Source organism: Quercus lobata, chromosome 9 (assembly GCF_001633185.2).
Source record: "Quercus lobata isolate SW786 chromosome 9, ValleyOak3.0 Primary Assembly, whole genome shotgun sequence".
NCBI lineage: Eukaryota > Viridiplantae > Streptophyta > Magnoliopsida > Fagales > Fagaceae > Quercus > Quercus lobata.
The window spans coordinates 53,801,879-53,819,027 of record NC_044912.1 but is presented as its reverse complement, the minus strand read 5'-3'; the positions used below and the strand labels follow the sequence as shown (position 1 = coordinate 53,819,027).

Below are 17,149 nucleotides of genomic sequence, written 5' to 3'. Positions count from 1 at the left end.
CACGTGGGATTCACCTTGAAAAAATGAATCGACGAGACTCATCACCAATAAAAAGGTGACACGTGGCACCTCGACGTACACACATTCAGGGAAGTAACGCCAGGTCATCCCTCCCTCCTTAGACGACCCATATGAACAAGGGGGCAACTGATGTGCAAAAAAAATTCCTAGTCTTTTCCCGTCCATATGCGTCATCCAAAGGAAAGACAAGAGGAAGGGAAATCCTTGCCAAGCTCCTCGTCCGTCCGTCCTTAAAAGACGGACAAGCTTACTACCATCCGTCCATCCTTAAAGGACGGATGAGTTTACTACCATCCGTCCATCCTTAAAGGACGGACGAGGCTACTACACTACGTGTCTCCACTGGGTGAAATAACGTACCGTCGCTAGTCAAGTCCAACCGTTGTGAAATGCAGACTTCTTGAATAATCTAACTTCCACGTCAGTTATGGAAGTTACCTCCGAGCCTTTTGGATTCCCCTACAGTAGAAACGGTTACCAAACAAGTAACCACTCCCTGCATACTATATAAATGCTCGCCAATAAAAGAGTAAGGGATTCTGATTTTTCTGAGACTTTCAATTTACGAAGTCATAAAAAAGGCTAACTTCACCATCGGAGGGTTCTTGGCTGGCTTCCACTGGTCTCCTCTGAGTTTTCTGTTTGTTTTCTCAGGATTCAGTCATAAATTCATCAAGGCCCGAGACTTTCAGTCCACTAATATCACAGAATTCATCACCTTCTATAATAACTCTTATTTCTCCAAGTGGGGGCCATGATGATTCTTCTACCTTTGCTTTCAACTTCTCGTCCTTGTGGTCTCGTCCAAGGAAATTTCTCAGTTTTTCTTGCCTGATGAGATTCTCTATTTGCTACTTCAAATCAAAACATTCGTCTGTGTCATGCCCATGATCTCTATGAAAGTGGCAATATTTGTTCCTATTTCACTTGTTGGGATTTCCCTTCATTTTTTCTGGCCACTTCAAGGATGGGTCATCCTTGATTTGCATGAGCACTTGTTTAAGTGGCATGTTCAAGGGCGTATATTGCTGACTCCTTGCTGAAGAACTTGCCTTCTTATTATCTATGTCTTTCTTCTCTCCTACCTGGGCCTTCTTTGGACGATGATCCTGCTCATGGTGGTGCGGGAGATCTGCCTCCATTCGCTCAGCTCTCTTCCTCTTCTCGGCTATGATGGCGTCCTCTGCATTTATGAAATTTTGGACTGAATGGATGAGTTCAGCCATAGTTTGAGGCTCTTGCTCATAAAACTTATGGATAAATAAATCTGAATTAATTCCATTATGGAAGGTTGCCAATAACAGTTTGGCATCCATCTTGTTTACTGTCAGGGTTTTCTTGTTGAAGCGAGTAATGAAGTACCGTAAGCTTTCATTTTCCCCTTGCTCTATGGTTAGCAAGCTGGACGAGGAGCTCTTATGCCTTTGTCCTCCTATAAAGTTGTTGACCAACAACTTACTCAATTCTTTGAAAGAACCCACAGCATTTGGAGGCATCTTGCTAAACCACACTCGTGCTGGCCCTTTAAGGGTAGTAGGGAAGGCCCTACATATAATCTCATCTGAAACCCCTTGAAGATGCATTGTAGTCTTGAAAGTTGCGATATGATCGCATGGATCGCTGTTCCATCATATGAGTCTAAGGAAGGCATCTTGAACTTAGAAGGGAGGGATTGACTATTAATGGAAGCCACGAAAGGGGAATCTATTCGATGAACTAAGTCATCTACAGGATTCACCCTTCTAATGTTCTCCCTCATCTTGTCCATGGTCTTCTTCATTTGATCCATCTCCCTCTCCAAGTATGACACCCTTCATGAAGTGTTACCCCTTGATTGGTTCTTAGGCTCAGTATTTTCTCTAACTTCTTGACTCTTGGTTCTGACAGGTTAATTCCACCATGGTGGCTGCCATGGATTGTATGTGTTAGATGGAAGGCGGTTACACCACAGGCACTAACTGATGATCACGGTGGGGGATGCTAGAAGCATTCCTACTTTCCTGGTGGCACGGACTAGTGGCCCTTGATCTTGTCCAAACCATGCAGCCTTTTGTCGGAGAAAGATAAACTGAAACACAAAAATAATCATTCCCACAGACGGCGCTAACTAATGATGCAAAGAAAATCAGTAGGCTGAATGTTCCGGGTTTCAATGGGCTGACAGTTGCTTGGTAGGCCTGAAAAAAGAAAACACACGATCAAATGTGACCGGGGTGGACTGGCCAAGAACCCTTCGATGCTTAAATTAGTTTTTTCTCTTAAACTCGAGAATTCCAACTTTTTGGGAATTATGAAAAACTTACCTCCGTTTGTCGTAGATTGAGTCTTTATAGAGTCGAAGTAGTTACTTGATTGGTAACTTCCTCGAACCGTATGAAAGTTACAAGGTTCAGGTACAACTTCTACAACTGCTATAGAAGTTAGAAGACTTAATCTTATTTTCTATAACTGCCTTTTGAAGTTGGGAATTTGATGAGAAATTAGCGTGATAAGCGAGTATTTCTCTTATATTCCGAAATAGTAGGACGTAGTTCAAAATATAAGTTTGTGTATGAGTTCATTCTGTAGATATTAAGTGTTGAAGGCTCGTCCATGTGCTTCCACCTCTGGACGAGCTTCCTTCTTTGGACGGCCTCCTCGTACTGGACGACATTTTTATTCTAGGATAACCCATGAAAGGTACAATGGACATGACTAGAGCAAATCCCTTATCATGGTTTCTTTTCTTTTCTATGGACGACAACCCAATGACTAGATGTACTTGGTTCATTCCCCATCAAATACTAAAACAAAGCACATCCAGCAAGGTTTACAGTAATCTCCTATATCTTTGAACAGTAGTTTGTTAGCTTAATAATTCATAATGACTTTAAGATGGCTTTATTACTGATACCCTCGTGACAAAAAGAAAATATGATATTAGAATGAAGGGGAAAATACAAAAGAAAACAAACAAACAAAAAGCATTACAGAATATTTTTAACAGTTCGACAGGATAGGCACCCAATCTCAGAATAGGCGTTGAAGTCTTTTACAGTATTGTCCTTGCACCCAGAGTCAATGTCCAGTATTTGTATACAAGACTGGTTCAATGACATCTGGACCAAGTTCAACATGGTAGTCCTAGTCCATTGGGAGAAAACAAATTGTTTTATTTTTTCTTTTTGGGCCTTCATATGGTGGCTTTGAATAAAAACCACATGTCCTGGGCTGGGTTGGGTTGATAAAATACCCTAGGGCCATTCTTCTAAAATGTCCAAAAAGCCCAAAGCCCAGAAATAAGACAAAACATGAAGATAAAATTACTAAGCCCGCTCCACAGACAAAAAGAGGAGTTATCATTTCTCCCCTTTTTGGGCCTTTTGGCTCAGCAAACAACAGATCCCTAAATCGTTTCTATGAGTTTGCGGTTTATAATGGGCAAAAATGGCCCATTAGCATTAATTTTTGAAATATTTAGCAACAGAGCACTGTTTCGGAAATAATTAGGGAAATACCACTTTTTCCGAAAACGCCGCTATAGGGCCCGAAAACGTCACTATAGGGCTTAAAAAACGCCACTATAGGGCCCCTTGAACCTGTTATGGGGACTTATAAAAAAAATTTTGCAGGAAAACGCCGCTATAGGGCCCAAAAACGTCACTATAGGGCTTAAAAACGCCACTATAGGGCCCCTTGAAACTGTTATGGGACTTACAAAAAAATTTTGCAGGAAAACGCCGCTATAGGGCCCAAAAACGTCACTATAGGGCTTAAAAACGCCACTATAGGGCCCCTTGAAACTGTTATGGGACTTACAAAAAAATTTGCAGGAAAACGCCGCTATAGGGCCCAAAAACGTCACTATAGGCTTAAAAACGCCACTATAGGGCCCCTTGAACCTGTTATGGGACTTATAAAATTTTTTTTCAGGAAAACGCCGCTATAGGCCCGAAAAAGTGGTAGATTGCTATATAGTTCGGAAACAGTGTTTCTGAGCAAATTATTTCCAAAATTGATGGTAATGGGCCATTTTTGCCGTTTATAATGTTTCTTGTCCTGTTAAGGTTGTGAACTTGTGATTTTGCATTTTTCTATAACCATAGGAAATTATTTGCTTATCAAACACTAGAAGTTAGAACTAGAAGAGTTTCTTTATGGAGTGGAGAGGAGTACACTGTGAAACAGACTAAGAGATCGGATAAAATTTGGCCACATCAGCTTGGTTGTTTTCTTCTTTGCCCAATCCAACTTGGACCATGAATATCACTTAAGTTTGTCTTCAACTTCTCTCTCTCTCTCTTTTATGTTGTGTAATCGATTTTTAGCTATTCTAATAAATATGTTCATATGGGTTTTTGAACACTTGTTTCTTAATTTGTTATAAATTTATCTTTTACATTTTTTGTGATCACTAAGAACCCAATGGATTTTGATTCAATAGTTACACTGCTCATGACAGTGATTCTGCATATGTACTAGCAGGCATTTTATAACTTATATTTAATAATTTTTTTTATTACAATGCACGATCAGGACAATAACTAAAAACAAAGAACAATTTTGTTAGAATTGCTTGGTTGTTATCATCAACTTGATCTTTTTTTTTTTTTTTTTTTTTTTCCTGCTTGGTTACAGTGAGAAGCAGCACAAATTGTTGAAAATCTCAAAACCCCCACGGGTTTATGCACTGTCAAGAAGGTGTCCCCCTACCCAATTGTAAGTTGTTTTTACTCATTCCAACGTTTACCTTGTCGATCATTTCTCTATTAGCATTCTAGGGGCCTTTCAAGTAAGTGTCACCTAACATGTGTTTTAGTTCATATTTCTGGTTTGGCTTAATAATAGTAGACTTAGTGTCCATTTGGAATGGATTATTTTTACTAATTTATTTTACTATTCAGTTTATTTTTGCTATTATTTATAGGTTCCACTGCACTTTTTGGTATCATTCATTTTTTTATTTTTTTTTGATAAATAACGTAGGAATATTATTATTAAAAAAATTGCCAAGCCGAGTACATTGGGGATGTACTATGGGGGCACAAATTAAGAAACAAAAGAACAACGGTCAAGAAAAATAGAAAAAGAAGAACAAGAAAAATGAGAAAAAACCACGCTCCATTCAAAGAGAGTGTGTAAGAAAAAAGACTTAATCTCCAACAAAGAGCGTTCGCATCCCTCAAAGCTTCTAGCATTCCTTTCACGCCAAATGCACCAAATCAAATAGTGAGGCACTAATTTCCAAACATCAATATGACGATGTCGTGCAAACTTTCCTTGCCAAGCCTCAAACAACTCAAGAACAGTATGAGGCATAACCCATTGAATGCCAAACAAGCAGAAAACCAACGACCACAACTCCCAAGCTATAGAGCAATGAAGTAGAAGATGATCCACCGACTCCCCACAACTCTTACACATATAGCACCAATCAAGCACTATCACTCGTCTTTTACGAAGGTTGTCTGTTGTTAAGATCTTACCTAAGGAGGCAGACCAAGAAAAGAAAGCTACCCTTGGAGGAACCTTCGATTGCCATATCATTTTCCATGGAAAGGAAACAAGATTAGGAGGATAGAAAGAGCTATAATAACCTCTAACCTCAAAACCTCTATTTCTTGCAGGCTTCCAACAAACCTTATCTGGGCCAAACCCCCGTACTGACGAAGAATAAACCAATTCCATAAACCGGTCAAAGGCTTCTTCTTCCCAATCTTGAGGTGGACGACGAAATTGCACGTTCCAGTGAAACCTCCCAGCAGACTAACCCATAACTTCAGCCACTGAGGAATCTGTTGACCTACTAAGACAGTACAACTCCGGAAAAGCCTCTTGGAGAGTACAATCCCCACACCACACATGCTTCCAAAATTTCACTCTAGTACCATCCCCCACATCATAAACAAGGAGTTTAGAGAAGTTCAACCAGCCACTTCTAATGTATCTCCACAAACTGACCCCATAAGGACTTGTCACCTTCTTCGTACACCAACCTCCCCAAATGTTCCCATATTTTGCCTCTATAACCCTCCTCCATAAAGCATCAGTCTCCGAACCATACCTCCACAACCATTTACCTAATAAGGCAGAATTAAAGTTACCCAACCGTCTTATACCCAACCCCCCAACCTGCAAAGGCCTACAAACCTTGGCCCAATTAACTAAATGAAATTTAGATTCACCACCAATCCCATTCCACAAAAAATCTCTCTGTAATTTCTCCATACGCTTAGCCACCTTACTTGGTAAAGGAAAAAGGGAAAGAAAATATGTCGGTAAAGACGATAGTGAGCTTTTAATGAGTGTCACCTTACCCCCTTTAGATAAATACATTCTCTTCCAACCTGCTAATCTCCTCTCCATTCTCTCTAGAATAGGATTCCAAACAGATAAGTCCTTAAATTTTGCGCCTAATGGAAGGCCCAAATATTTCAAGGGCAAAGAAGACTGCCCACAACCCAACAGACCCACCAAAGCCTCCAAATTGGGTACCCCACCAACAGGTACCAACTCAGACTTCCCCAAATTAATACGAAGTCCTGACACCTCCTCAAATCTAGCAAGAATCACCCTCAAATTAGCAATCTGAGTAGGTTCAGCATCACAAAAAATCAAAGTGTCATCTGCAAATAATAGGTAAGACACCATCACTGATGGACCAGCCGTACTACCCACAGAAAAGCCTGAGAATTGCCCAGCAGAGGCAGCCACATCCAACATACGACTTAATGCCTCCATCACAATATCAAACAACAATGGAGATAACGGATCCCCTTGCCGAAGTCCCCTAGAACTTCCAAAGAAATCAGTTGGGCTACCATTGATCAGAACAGAAAACTTTACAGTTGAAATGCAGTACCTTATCCATTTTCTCCATTTCTCTGAGAACCCACAACGCTGAAGCATATACATTAAAAAATCCCAACCCACATGATCATACGCCTTCTCCACATCCAATTTACACAGCACACCCGGAACTCCTGACTTCAATCTGCTATCAATACATTCAGAAGCAATCAAGACGGAATCCAAAATCTGTCTGCCCTTCACAAAAGCATTTTGTGAATCCGAAATAATCCCATGCGCCACCCTACGAAGCCGATTAGCCAACACCTTAGAAATAATCTTATACATGCCACCAACTAAGCTGATAGGCCGAAAATCCTTGACCTCCACAGCATCTACTTTCTTAGGAATAAGGGCAAGGAACGAAGCATTAAGACTCTTCTCAAACACTGCCTGATTATGGAAATTGTGAAATACAGCCATAATATCTGTTTTCAAAACACCCCAACAAGACTGGAAGAATGCCATGGAAAAACCATCTGGGCCAGGTGCCTTTTCACCATTACACTCATGGATCACCTCAAACACCTCTGCTTCCTCAAAAGGCCTATCTAGCCAACTTGCATCTTCCATCGAGATACTAGAAAAATCCACATCATCTAAAACAGGTCTGTGAGCCACCTCCTCAGAATAAAGCTGCCTATAAAACTGAGAGATACAGTCTGCTATAACAGCCGGGTCCGAAGACAGCACCCCATTCACCATAAGCCTATCAATAGAATTAGCCCTCCTGTGAGAGTTAGCTATACGGTGGAAAAATTTAGTATTTCTGTCTCCTTCCTTAACACAGAGAACTCTAGATTTCTGCCTCCAACATATTTCTTCCAACAGAGTAGTTTTTTCTAACTCATCACGAATTCTTCCCATTTCCACCTTTTCCTCCGCTGATAATCCCTGACTCTCCTCCATATTCTCTAGAACACTAAGATCCTTCCACAATTTTTTAATCCGAACTTCAACATGACCAAACACCTCCACATTCCATCTTTTCAAGTCATTTTTAAGCAGCTTTAATTTATTGGCCAGAATAAAACTCGGTGCACCGTGAAACTGGTAGGAGTCCCACCAAGACCGAACCCTATCCACAAAACCTTCATCCTTGAGCCACATATTCTCAAATCTAAACGGCATACGCCCTTTCTGAAAAAAGCCACCCTCAAGGACAATTGGGAAATGATCCGAGCACAACCTAGACATCCATTTTTGCGAAACTGTTGGAAACTTATCCTCCCAATCTGCAGAGAACAAGAATCTGTCCAGCCTAGCCTTCGAGGCAACTTCTCTATCATTTGACCAAGTAAAAGTACCCCCTTGCAATGGCAAATCAATTAGGCCCTGCTCCGAAATAAAGTTAGAGAACTCCTGCATAGCAGTAGTGAAAGAAATAGACCCCAAACGTTCGGAAGGGAACCTAACCACATTAAAGTCACCACCCACACACCATGGGACACTCCACCAGCTATTCAAGCCACAGAGTTCCTCCCATAAAAACCTCCTGTCTCGGCGTAGATTAGGACCATAAACCCCAGTAAACGCCCAAACAAACTGATCTGACACACTTGTAAACTTACAAGAAACCGAAAATCTCCCCACTGCTTCCTCCATTTTATTCACTACCCGAGTGTCCCACATCACTAACACCCCACCAGAAGCTCCACAAGAACCTAAGTAAGACCAGTCAACATGATGGCCACCCCACAAGCTACGAATCACCACTCTATTAATCAACCCCATTTTGGTTTCTTGAAGACAAACCACATCTGGCCCCCATTTCCTAATCAAATTTCTCACCCTGAGCCTTTTATCTTGCTCATTCAACCCTCTAACATTCCAAGAAATTATCTTCACATTCATTGATAAGGCACAACAGCCCGCTCAGAACTTGCACTCCTCGCTTTGATTGGCTCATACTCAACATTCAACGATGACAACAAATTCTTCAACTCCCTCTGACCTTTCTGACCTGACTTGGCCAACTTCTTCTGGTCACCCACCACAAGATTCTGTTTCTCTTTCTTTCTGGCCTCTATGGCTAGTAACAACCCTGTAATCTGCTCCTCAAAACCTTCCAGCGAAGTGCCCACAGATTTCTTGAAAGCCTTGATCCTATTGGTTACCCATTGTGATAATTGACAATTATCCACATTCTCCTTACACCCAATCTCCTTCACCTGACTAGACACCAACTCCACCGGACCTTCCGTGGCCAAAGGTACCACAACTAATGGCTCATCGCCTCTCGCACAAGACCCCAACCCTTCATCAACTTCCCACATTTCACTCTTTGACCCAAGAACCACCGACAAAGACTCTGCCAGACCCTCACTCTCATCTGCCCAACTAACCTGCTGCCCTTCATCAGTAATAGAAACATTACCTGTTACACATTCTCCCTCCAAGCTTGAGCTGACTGACATACAATCTGGAGAACGATACAATGACAATGGGAGTACTAATTGTCTGCCATCACGCAATTGTAATATCCAGTCTTTAGAGTTACCCCAAGACTTATCCAACTCTCCAAACAATTCATTAATAGTGGGGCCAGCTAACTGAGCTCCCTCATAATCAGAATTAGAAATAGTAGTGGCCGATCCTTCTAAACCCTCAAAATACTCATCCCCATCTTCCGTTGCCACTGTAGAAGTCAAAGGCACCAGTGCCGACACTATCGGGTCCATTACCAGTTCACTGGATGCCTGGGTCACCCCCACTGACTTGGCTGGCATGGTGGAGCACTGAGCCTTACTTCTCAGACTGACCAAATCATCTACACACGTCGATTCCGATACCGTAGTGGAGAATCTCGTGGCCGAGGACAACACCGGCTCCGACAGCGACCCATTCGGAGCATTGATCGCCGATAGAGGTTCGTCGGAGGCTTGGGACACCACCGCCGGTCCTGTCGGTACAAAGGGAGGCTGAGCCAGTCGAGTCGGGCTGAGCCGATCACCCTCGACTGCCACTTCCGTCACTGCTAAGGGAGGAATCGTCACTGGTGTCGTAGTCGTAAGAGAAACCAAGGGCTGGTTGAAAGACTCCAGTACAGATGGGCCACTAGAAGAGCTCTCTCCAGTCTCCATGTTACGTGGGCTTGACCAGCCCAGGCCCAAATTAGAAGTTTTAGTGCCCAACAAACCCACTGAATTACCCAAAATAGTTTGGGTTTTGTGAATGCACGGGTCCAGACCTCCTGTTTTAATCTGAGCATTAATACTCTCCCTTGCTACCCATTTGCCAGCTTGTTTGCCACCTTTATTACCATCCCAAGAAACCCGCCTCTTTCCAAACTCATTCACCTCCACAATCAATCCTCTCCCTAGCCAACGTGACTTCCTATTATCATGCAACTTTCCAAACTCAACAATATTTGAATTCAAATTGAACTTCAAAGGAATATTGTGATTATTACCTTCCGGGATTTTCTCCTTAATAATATTCTTACCATTAATACCACCTTCTTCACCCTCACCACCACCCACGGCTGCCTGGGGAAGACTTCCGGCCTGCTTTTCAAAAACTACAACCTGTGTATTGTCACTCGGAAGGTCCAAAATATTCTTCACAACACCATCCTTGACTTTTTCTTTGATAAAGGGCTGCTGAACAGGCTTTGGCCTTGCCTGCTCTAGAGCTTTGACAGCTTCCACATAGGATCTGGCAGCACGATATTTTGGGACTTGCTTCGCCTTATACGGTACAAAATTCAATCCACCCAACGCATATTGAGAAGGTTCCAACATTCTTCTTAATTCAATCCCAAAAATTCTCCATCCTTGTTGTGACTTTCCGGCAGGAATAATGATAGTTCTCCGCAGCCCCCCTACCTTAAGCTCTGTTACTGATATGTACTGTCCAAATGAGTTGGACCCCCGTTGCAAAGTGTAAGCAGTATCACCCTCCCTGAACGTGAAAAATTGCTTAGGATCAACCCCAATCACAATGTGTTCCAGATTCCGCATTACCCACAGCGCTGCACTCTTACCCATAAAAACCGATTGCATGTAGTATTTTCCCCGTTCAATAATCCTAAGAGAGAAAAAATTCCCTCCTTCCTCAACCACCAACTGAAACAGCTTAGATTCAATAAAAAAACTTCTAAATCCACCCATACTGAACTAAGGACAGAAACTAAACCAAGATTTCTGACTAATTCGAGGTAGCCGGGCCTCCAAAGAACCTACTGCCTAAGCATCACACAGCACCATGGAGATATGCGAAGAATTTCAATGTGCATGGTTGCCTTTTGGTATCATTCATGGATCCCACTATATTATTTCAGCTAACTTTTACCTTTATCTATGGTACTTTCAGCAAAAAGTTTTCAGTTTCAGCAAAATAAACGGATTCCAAATAGATACTTATTGAAATATAACTTATAAGTGTACAAATTTTTGCCTCTAGTAGATTACTAATTGTTTTCCTTTTCTTTTTAGTATTCAAGTGATATGGCGATTCGAGTTCTTTTTCTTCTACTAGCTTGTATCGCCATCACCACCACCACCACAACCAACTTCACCTCCTCCCATACCTCCACCTCCACCATTGCCTTCAATGCTAAAATAGGACTAGTTGAGAAACAAACCAACCTTGCTGATGAGAGAAAATCATGGAAGTCAAAAGTGGTACATAGAGATAGGATTCACTCTAGTAGCTTTCAACAGCGTATGAAATGCGATGCCAAAAGGGTGGCAAATCTTATCCACCAATTAGATGAAGATGGAGTTTACTATCATGAAGTGGAACATTTTAAGGAAGATGAAGGTTCAGACTTAGGGAGTGTAGAGTATTTCATTCCAATAGGGTTTGGTACACCTCCAACGCCTCAATATTTAGTTATAGACACTAGAAGTGACATTGGTTGGGTACAATGTCAACCATGTGTCCAATGTCCCCACCTCTCCCAACATTTATTTGACCCAACTCATTCTTCATCGTTTTTGGAGATACCTTGCAACTCTTATGTCTGCAACTTGCTTTAGAAGAAGAATTGCCAAGCAGGTCGTTGTATATTTGATGTCATTTATGGTGATAGAAGCTATAGTCAAGGAAACCTTGCTTTCGAGAACATGGTATTTGGGGAAGTTCTTATAAAAAATTTTGCAATAAAAGTTTTCATGCATTACTATACTAGAGAAATTTGTTGCAAAAACTTAAAATGAAGAAATCGTTATAATAACTTGATACCATTATTTTTGTAATCTATTGCAACGAAAATTTTGAAATAATAGCTTATTGCAACGAAGATATTATTACAATAACTTGATATAAATTAGTTTTAAATCTATTGCAATAAAAATTATTGAGATAGTATTGCAATAAAAATTATTGAGATAGTATTGCAATAATCTGATATTAATTATTTTATAATCTATTGCAACAACAAATATTAAGATAGCATTGCAATAACATAATATCAATTATTTTACAATCTCTTGCAATGGAAAATATGAAATAATTATCTATTACAACGAATTTATCGTTGTAATAATTTGATCTAAATTATTTGTAATCTATTACAATAAGATTGTCAAGTAATATATTCTTGTTTAGCTCTTTTTGTCAATGGAGTGGCTTTGATTTCTGTGATTAGTGAATGTGTGATAGTAGGTCTTATGAAGATATACTATGTTAAGGACATATTTTATGTAATTGGCTAATCCTTAAACAAAATACACTTTACTTGTAATTTGGTAGCTCTAGGATGGGTTTAATACTTCAAGAAACATGTTGTTCAAGTCAAGTATTAAAGTGATGAGGATTGGATCAAGAAACAAGTGAAGAAAAGCCCTTCTTTAAAGCTCGATAGAAGCTTGACAGAAATAGTATCTATCAAGACTTAATGAAGAAAGCTCTACAGAAGCTAAATCTGTCGAGATCTATGAAATCAAAATTTCCAGATCTGATTTTCGGCTCATGCTGACATGTATGTGTAGGGTTTCTTTTCTCACAACCCTAGACATATATAAGGCTTATTTTAAAGGCCGTCATATATGGAGAATACATGCCGAAAGTGACCTAGTGCCTTATTCTCTCTATAAGAAGTTACTGCGTCTTTGCGCCTTAGGGTTTTGTAACCAAGTGCTTCTTGATCTTCGTTGTTGGATGAACTAATGAACTTTGCAGCCAAAAACATCTTCTTCATGTTGCTAGAGTTAGTCACGTACTGGGATACGTGTATCATTGGTTAGTCACGTACTAGGATTCGTGCAAAAATGTGGTGTTCATATATTGAAGAGTTTAGAGGTTTTGAAGCGGTAGAAGATTTCTGTTGTAAGTTCATTTACATGGGTTATAAATCTAGGGACAAGGTTTTGTACTAGATCTGAAACTTCTCTTTACTATAGTGGATTGCTTTTTGAGAAGGTTTCCTCCCAGGTTTTTTACTGTGAAACTAGATTGTTTTATTGGTTTTCCTGAGTCATCATATCTTGTCTTATTTACTATTCCGCTGTGCATGATACTGACACGATATTGATGTTTGTTTGTTTTAACAAAGTTTATTCATAATAAATCTAATTAACAACTTGGGTTTAAAATTTGTTAATTCTATTAACCGAGGTTTGAATTTTCCATGAAGTGGTATCAGAGTAGGTACACTCTGATTGGATTAATTTCCTGAGTGTGATCCTTGACCCCCATTGTCATGGATCGTGGACAATCTCTTTTGATTCCTCCTTTATTTGATGGCACTAATTATGCATACTAGAAAGTTCGTATGAAAGTTTTTTTGCAAGCTCTAGGTGAAGAAGTATGGCAAGCTATTGAAGTTGGCTGGATTAAGCTAAAGGAAGCACCAATGGATTAGGATGAAGCAACAATCAAAGCAGCAAATTTCAACAGTAGGGCCTTGAATGCTTTGTTTTGTAGGGTGACCAATGAAGAATTCAAGAAAATATTGATGAATCCTGTGATATCAATGGGTTGAAAGTCTCGGGCGTTGATGATTTTATGACTGAGTCTTGAGAAAACAAACAAAGAATTAGAGGAGACCGATGGAAGTTGGCCAAGAATCCTCCGATGACAAAGTTAGTCTTTTTTTGTAATTCCAAGTATATTGGAAGTATTAGAATGCCCTACCCTTTCGTTGGCGAGCACTTATATAGCATGCGGGGAATGATTACTTGTTTGGTAACCGTTCCTATTGTTGAGGAGTTTGAAAGATTCGGAGGTAACTTCCATAACTGCCATGGAAGTTACATTATTTGGATCTGCATTCCACAACGGTTGTTGGACTTGACTTGTAATGGTTCGACTTGTCTCTCACACCTGGTAGAAATTTGAGTTGCCTAAGGCTCAACATGTTTAGGGCGCAACAACCTCGTCTGTCCTTTAAGGACGGACGGAAGAGGTTGTTATGGACGAGCATGCTCCTTCTTCCTTTCTTTTCTTTGGACGACTTATATGGATGAGATACGACTTGTGGATTTTCATTACACCATCAAATATCATCCACAAAAATTTCCAAGAAAGCATGGACCATTCTTGAGACCACCTATGAAGGTACCAAGGTAGTAAAGACTGTGAAACTTCAAAGACTCACTAGTAGTTTTGAAGAAATAAGGATGGAGGAGGATGAGACATTTGATAAGTTCTATGCTAAAATCAAGGATATTGTGAATTCTACCTTCAACCTTCGAGAATCTATAGCTAAATCCAAAATTGTTAGGAAAATCTTTAGGTCCTTACTTGAAAGATTTCATGCCAAGATCACTGCCATTGAAAAAGTGAAGGACATTGATCAAATTCCTTTAATTGAGCTTGTAGGGAACCTTCAAACCTATGATATGTGATTAGGTTTAATGGGAAAAGGTGGAAAGAGTAGAAATTTGGCTCTTAAGGGTATAGAGGAAGAGATTGATGACTCTGAAGATGAAGATGAAGGCGAAGATGAAGATGAAGATGATGATGAGGATGAGGATCTAACCTTCATAGCTAATGAGATTATCAAGCTTTTTCAATATAGGAAAAATGATAAGGACAAACCTCCTAGGAAATCTAAATCCACTAAGAATGGTAAGAGTGAGAAACCCCTTATCCAGTGCCATGAGTGTAAAGGTTTTGGTCATATGAGGATAGAGTGCCCAAATTATCTTATGAAGGAAAAGACCAAGAATTTAAAAGGTAAAGGGTTGGTTGCTACCTTGAGTGATATTGAGAATGACTCTTCTAATGAGTATGTGGATGAATGTGGTCACTTTATGGCTTTTGCTGCCACAACCGATAAAGTGATTGTGGAGAGTGCTAGTGACAGTGAGGATTCTTCTGATGATAAAGTACCCAAGAAGTTGACCATTCAGGAAGCCTATGATAAGCTATGCACTGAATTTATAAAATCTGAAATGACTTCTCATCTCTGTAGAAAAGAGCTTAATGAGGTAAAAACTGATAAAGCTGAACTGTTAGTCAAACTAGATGAGACTACAAGGTTAGTTGAGACTCTTGTTGTGGAGAACACCTCATTAGAAGAGAAGGTCAAGAATCTTGAGGTTGAGCTTATTCAAGCTAGAGCTTAAATAGAGAGGATGTCTAGTGCAAAACTTAATGAAGTATTGAGTGCTCAAAAGCCTAGTTTTGATAAGACTGGCTTAGGATATGCTATTTCATCCGACCCCTCCTCTTCCATGGCTTCTGGATCAAAGACTATCTTTGTGCCCCAATTTGAGAAAGGTGATAAAGGTATGAAATCCAAAAGTAACTTGGCTAATTCTAAATCCTTTGTTAGCCCTCATGTTTGTTACCATTATGGTGATTCTAGACATATTAGTCCTAATTGTTTTAAGTTGTGTCCTTAAAAGCAAGTGTCCAAACGGTCACGGGTTTCCTCTCAAGGACTTATACCTTTGTTTGGAAATTTATTAAAAGTTTTGAGCTTTTTAACTCAATTTCAGAAAAATTCTAATTTTTCTATGTCCTTTAGTAGATATACTAGTGTTAGGATTAGTGCTCTTAAATCCTATTGTATGATGCTATGTACGTTAGTATGTATGACATTATGTATGGCTTAATGTTATGATTAATAAAGTTGTTTAATTATTATCTAAAATAATGATAACATGAATATTCAGACATTACTATATAGTCCATGAGATATATAGTATGTGATTTATGTGAAAAGTCACAGAAGATATAAATCACAAGTTCTTTATAAGCTCAGAATTTTAATTCGTAGTCGGTGAGGAAATTGAACATTTCATCTGCGAAAACTATAACATATCAACTAAGATGATTTGTTTTGATCATGGAATTGGAAACTTCTAGTTGATGTGTTGATATGTTTTAAGAGTTAAAACATATTGAACTAGACCATTGTGAGATTTATTATTTTCCTAATGACTGTCAAATGAATAATAAATCTTACGACTTCTATTTACATGAACTCTTAATCTTGAGAGAATAATGGACTTGATCATGGAGTGTAGGTTACTTTAATATATCAGGAGTGAGATCTAAAGTAACGGTTAAAACCTCAGTATGTTGAGCAGCCATATTTAATGTTGATGGCACATATATTCTCAAGATGGAATTCATAATATCTTTACGGAAATATAAAATATTCTTTTGAGATAAGTTTAATAGGTTCGGTTATTCAGAGAGTTAGACCTAACCACTTTGGTAAGGAATTACTAAAGTATATATTTATGAAATTGGTTTTCATAAATATATGATGAATAACTTAAAAGGATTAAACCGGGTACTCAAGGATTAAGGTGTAGTAATCTACAAAGTGACAGTCTACATTTATGATTTTGTATTACTATGAATATTTTATGAAGGGGTTGCATGTACAATAAAGTCTTGGGACATAATTTATTAATAAGGCCTAGAGTGCAATTATATTTATACATTATATTTATATAGTGGTATAAAATATAATTAATGGTAACTTTAGACTTGTCAAGAGTTGACAGAAAAGCCCAAGGCCTATTGGAGCTAGTGTCTTATTTGTTCCCTTTTGGTCCCACTCCAAGCCACATACTAAAACCCAATTGGAAATGTCCAAAAGGCTAGCCCAATTAGATAATCAGTTATAAGAAGAGAAACATACAGAATTTTAAATATAAATATATATATATATATATATATATATATATCAAATGGTTTTGTATGTGAGTGTTGGACACTCTCTCATTCTCCCTTGAACAAATTCATAGAAACTGATTGAGAGACCACACTTCTTGGACATTAGTGGAATTGGAGTGAAGATTAAAAATGTTCCCAAGTACTTCTAATTTTTGTTTTGAAATTTGTCACATCAAGGTACACTCTCTTGTTCTTATATTCTGAAATTTACATAGTA

General features: G+C 39.3%; 2 protein-coding genes across 2 annotated transcripts; one reads left to right on the top strand and one right to left on the bottom strand.

Annotated features, from left to right (window-relative positions):
* Positions 1–944: 944 nt before the first annotated feature.
* On the bottom strand, positions 945–1,604 carry LOC115962029. Its single transcript, XM_031080896.1, has one exon. The coding sequence runs from the start codon at positions 1,602–1,604 to the stop codon at positions 945–947; it is 660 nt and encodes a 219-aa protein (XP_030936756.1).
* Positions 1,605–11,297: 9,693 nt separating this feature from the next.
* Positions 11,298–11,831, top strand: LOC115962027 (protein ASPARTIC PROTEASE IN GUARD CELL 2-like). Its single transcript, XM_031080895.1, has one exon. It carries the CDS (start codon positions 11,298–11,300, stop codon positions 11,829–11,831), a length of 534 nt encoding a protein of 177 aa, XP_030936755.1.
* Positions 11,832–17,149: the final 5,318 nt, after the last annotated feature.

Bases quoted from the DNA above. Each gene is read 5' to 3' on its own strand.
- LOC115962029 (XM_031080896.1), bottom strand. From the start codon at position 1,604: ATGCATCTTCAAGGGGTTTCAGATGAGATTATATGTAGGGCCTTCCCT.
- LOC115962027 (XM_031080895.1), top strand. From the start codon at position 11,298: ATGGCGATTCGAGTTCTTTTTCTTCTACTAGCTTGTATCGCCATCACC.